The 4,942-nt window shown below is 41.8% G+C and overlaps 1 protein-coding gene across 8 annotated transcripts in view; it reads left to right on the top strand.

Moving 5' to 3' along the window:
* The window catches only part of PPFIBP1 (PPFIA binding protein 1), a 146,076-nt gene extending 141,349 nt beyond the window's left edge, over positions 1-4,727 (top strand). For all 8 annotated transcript variants that reach the window (XM_019544372.1, XM_019544373.1, XM_019544371.1 and 5 more), the window contains 4 exons: positions 1,615-1,803; positions 2,969-3,148; positions 3,497-3,562; positions 4,275-4,727. In XM_019544372.1, coding sequence (XP_019399917.1) covers positions 1,615-1,803; positions 2,969-3,148; positions 3,497-3,562; positions 4,275-4,361 — 522 coding nt within the window. In that variant the 3' untranslated portion in view covers positions 4,362-4,727. The remainder of the gene's footprint in view (positions 1-1,614; positions 1,804-2,968; positions 3,149-3,496; positions 3,563-4,274) is intronic.
* Positions 4,728-4,942: the final 215 nt, after the last annotated feature.

Below are 4,942 nucleotides of genomic sequence, written 5' to 3'. Positions count from 1 at the left end.
AAATTTAGTATTTTATTGAAGATTAAAAAAAAAATTGGATTTTTTTTATATTAAAAAAAAAATCATTGATTTTTATCCACCCTGACCCCGGCCAGTCCAGGATCTCAGATCTGCCCTATGATCCAGGGTCTCAAACTTGGTGGGGGCAGCCCTGGGTCTAAGGCAGAGCTGCCCCCTGCCCAATCTGTAGGATCCGGCTGGGGGGAGCTCCATCTGGCACGGAAAGAGGCATGATGTTTGGGATGGGGCATAAAATTCCTTTGATCCCAATTAAGCTGTTGTTTTAACGTCTCTCGGAGGCCAAGATTCACCATTTTTGCCAGCGTGTCCAATAGGCTGTGATGAAGAGCTGGCTTGTTATTATTAGGAATCTTTGTACATAGTAATATCTTGGCCAAAATTACTTTAACTACATATCTGAATACTTGTAGTCTCACTCTGCATTTTTGAGCAGATAAGACATTCTCAACTTCTTGCCCTGAACTCTTGCAACTATTTTTATATGCTATTAGACAGCTGCTAAATTCCTCTCTACACCTTGTGGTAGGAGTGCGTGGTAGGAAAATGCCTGCTTCCGTTTGTGTAATTTGTAAATACTTTTGTGTTCCATTTGGGTGTCAGGCACTGTCATAAGTAGAAGGCATCTTTATATTTTGATATTGTGATATTAATCCCTGCCAGCCCAAGTTCCAAGGGGAACTTAGAATTATAGGGTGGAAAGGGACCATGAGGGTCATCTGGTCCAGTCCCTGCATGAATGTCTGTCCAGTGCTTATCCAACCTCCTGTTGAAAGCCTCCAGTGAAGGAGATCCAGAACTTCACTGAGCAACGTAGTCCACTCCCTCACTATTCTAACAGCAGGGAAAATTTTCCTGATATTTAAGACCACTTTGCTTCAGTTTGAAGCTGTTGCTTTATGCCTTGTTCTCTGTGGCAAGAGAGAGAGAACATTTGTTTTCCCTCTCCCTTATGGCACCCTGTCAGATATTTGAAAGCTGCAGTCATATCCCCCCCCACAATTGTCTCTTTTCTCTAAGCTAAACATACCTAGTTCTCTAAAGTGCCTTCAAACCCCTTTATCATTCTTGTTGCCCGCCTCTTGTAAGTAACTTCACAGGTAGATTGGCTTCTTAAAATCTGAATGTAGAATGCAGAAATTGGCAGGTTGCATGAGGAAAATACCTCACTTTCATTGAATACCAGTCAGTTTTCCATTAATAACTCATTAAACAAGTTTTCCAATATTCAACCCAAAATAAAAATTACATGCTAGATTATTGGGTCAGTTATAAGAGGCTCTTTTAAGTTTTATATCACTATTCTTCCTATCAGAGGACTATTTTTTAAAAGAGGTTAGTAAATAAATCTTTCATGATAAATGAATGCATGTTTCTAATGTGATGATAAGTTACTCTCCTCTTCTCTTGATTGCTGATCTGTCTCCCTTTGGATAGAACACTGTGAAAAGAAATTAGTTTTCTAAACCAAATAAATAGTGAACACTTTTTCCTTCCTGTTTTTCTCCAAATCAAAAAAGCCTGGCATGATGACCAGCGTCTTCAAAAACTAGTCAAAGATGATTGATTTAATTTTGATTCTCTATGGTTTAATAGGTCTTGGAGCCCCGTTTCAATGTCGAAACAATGGCTCAGTTGTTAAACATCCCACCAAACAAGACATTGCTGAGACGTCATTTGGCAACCCACTTCAATCTACTTATTGGCCAGGAGGCCCAGCTGCAAAAGCGTGAAACCATGGAATCTCCAGATTATGTCCTTTTAACTGCTACTGCTAAAGTGAAGGTAGGCCAGTGGTTGTACATTCCTTTGTATACGTGTTGGATTGAGCAATGTTTGACTGCTGTTCAGTAAGGCTTTTGGGGGGAAAAAGAGAGCAAAGAGATCTATGGAAAGAGGCTGAGAGCATGGCACACAAACAAGCTACTTGAGCAGTCAGGGTTTTAAGATGTTTCAGCTGCTCTGCTGTAGGCTCTGTGCCTACCCTTATCCAATGAGCAAAAACTAGCCTGTTGCAGCTTACCTCTCTCTTCACTGAGGTAAGAATATGCGTGTGCAGCTGGCACACTGCAAAACCCTGCTGCCTTTCTACTTCGTAGTAACTTGTTTGTGTGTCCTTACCCCTCATTGACGCGCAAGAGATTCAAGCCCTCGTTCGGATCCAAGAGTAGCGAGGACCCTAGACCTTGGGAAATTTGAGTTCAAATCTTGGCTCTACCACAGACTATCTATGATATCTTGGTTAAATCATTTAATATCACGGCCCTGATATCATTTTCTTGTCCAGGTATGTGTATGTGGTTAATATTTCTCCCACCTTTTGTCCTGCACATTTATATTACAAGACAATTGAGAGAGAAGCTGTGTATGTTCAGTGTTTAACATGGGGTGTATCTACAAAGCGTCACCTTCTACATGTGAAGTAAAGAAGTATTAGGGTGCAGTAACAAATTAACTCCTCTGACAGTACTATCTTACAGTGACGGTACAGTCTTGTGGTGCATTGACACCAAAACACATATGTAGATTCTGTGGGTGTACATTGTACTTAGTCAGCCCAGCCAGCTGGGGGCCTGCTCTGCACTGGTTCAAATTGCTGCTCTCCCATGTGCACATATAGATGCTACACCCGGGAGCAGTTTCCTCTGGCTCAAACTGCTCCAAAGTTTATTGCATTGCATTAATTGCATTCATAGATGCACCCACAGTGAGGCTATTGCTATACAAATAAACCAGCAATGGGAAGGTCATTGATTTTCGTCAGGCTGTGGTTGTAGTTAGCTGAGAAATATTTCGTGGACACTTGTTTTTAGGAGAACTGTGTGATTTCATTCTTCCAAATTTGCTTTCAGTTAAACATCTGATGCAGGAAATAAAGGTGACATTGAGACTTGATTCTGTAAATTATGGAATTCCTGACTACTTATAAATTTTCACTTTAATTTTTAAGCCAAAGAAACTTGCCTTCAGCAATTTTGGAAGCCTGAGAAAAAAGAAGCAAGATGATGTGGAAGAGTATGTATGTCCGATGGAGTTGGGACAGGCATCAGGGAGTGGAGCCAAGAAGGGGTTTAAGCCTGGTTTGGATATCCGAGTGTATGATGACGATGATTTGGATCGGCTAGAGCAGGTGAACCAGCATTTGCTATTCAGATTTTGTGGCAGAACAGTTGGGTTTGAGTGGCTTCCTCTGCCTCCCTCGGGGTTCTCTAAATAGATGGTGTAACGCTGTCACTATCAGCCATGGAACATCCCAGAATTGCCAAAATGTTTCCTGGCACAAGTCAATAGAAACTGCATATGCATTGATTTGGGACCTTTAACTTTGTACGATTAGCTTTTCCTACAGTACCAGAATTCATCCCCTCATTTCATCCCATGCACAGCATAATATAGCACCTATATTGCTCAATGCCTTTACTTACTCACCACCATGTGTTAGTGTACATTAATTTTTCTTATCATCTGTTCCCTATAGATGGAAGATTCAGAAGGGACTGTGAGGCAGATAGGAGCATTCTCCGAAGGCATCAACAACTTGACTGTAAGCCCTTAAAATGTTGCCAAAAGAGCTTAAATGTCTGAGTTTTGAATATGCCCTCACCAGGAATGTCAAACTCCTCTGGCCCCATGTGCCAGATGAATGGCCTGAGGCTGGTCTGTGCATGCCAAATCTACAGCCTGTTCTGGGACCCATGCTCCATGCAGTGGCAGTCCAGCCAGTTAGGGAGGTGCACTACACATGGCATTCACCCCTGTTGGTCTGGCAGTGCTGCACGCGGTGCCTATTCTGGCTCGTCCAGGACAGTGTGGATCCTGGATGGGCTGGAGCAGACACTGCATGCGGCGTGCATCCCGGGCCCTGTGTGCAGGGCTAGTCAGGTGGAAACTGCATTGGTCAACTATGAGACCTACTGGGGGTAACTATGAGACCCCCCCCTGGGTGCTGGATAAGGGAGCTCAGCAGGCTAGATCCAGTGTGCAGCTGTATCTTTGATACCTTTGCCTTAGGCAGTCCCTTGTAAGAAATGGTCCCAAATGTCCTCATCCATACTGAGTGCAGCAGCCCTGGGGCTATTGTAGTTACACCAGGGTCCAAAATGTCCTTGGAATGGGGAAACGCTCAGTTAACTCCCACTGTCCTCTCCACTGACTCTTCTTCATAGTGATCACATTTAAGTTTCCTGAAATTATGCAGTTTTGAATTCTTAATTTTGAGTATTTATGTTCATTGTTCCCTTTGATCCTTTTTTTAGCACATGCTGAAGGAGGATGAAATGTTTAAAGACTTTGCCACCCTCTCTCTTAGTGCCAGTATAACGGATGAAGATTCAAATGTGTGACGATAACTACCAGACACTGATAAAGAGTTCTGTGATGGGCAGCAGAACATGTACATTACATTGCTCTTGCTTCTGTTTGTTAGAAGTGATATTTTTTGGGTGGTTAGGGAGAAAAGGTGCCTATTCTAAAGTTGCCATAAGAAAACCACAGACCCTGGTGAATGGCAGCATCATTGTTTTACTATATCTAATGTACAAACCTGTGACATATTTCAAAGTATTGCATTTAAAAATAGTATGTTACCATAATGCTCCTTTATTCTTATTTGTGTACTGTTTCAGAATATCATGGGATATTGAGTAGAGTAGAGAGAGAATCCAATTTGTAGATATTCTGCCTCAGCCTTTACTGCAACTCTCAGCTGAAAAAAAAGGTATCACTGGTGTCCTATTTAAATGAATTTGCCCAAAGGAAATGCCATTTATTCCCCTGTAGTATCTACTGCAGGCCTTGAGGCATGATTCCCTGCACAATTTCCCAGGTAACTTTTGACTGTTGCTGACTTATCTATCTATCTATCTATCTATAGATATATATATCAGAATTTTTATTTTGTGACATAAGGTGATGAAAACTCAAT

The sequence above is a fragment of the Crocodylus porosus genome, unplaced genomic scaffold, assembly GCF_001723895.1.
Source record: "Crocodylus porosus isolate Cpor-Errol unplaced genomic scaffold, CroPor_comp1, whole genome shotgun sequence".
Classification (NCBI taxonomy): domain Eukaryota; kingdom Metazoa; phylum Chordata; order Crocodylia; family Crocodylidae; genus Crocodylus; species Crocodylus porosus.
The sequence above is the reverse complement of the archived record's forward strand: the minus strand, read 5'-3'. Positions and strand labels throughout refer to the sequence as shown.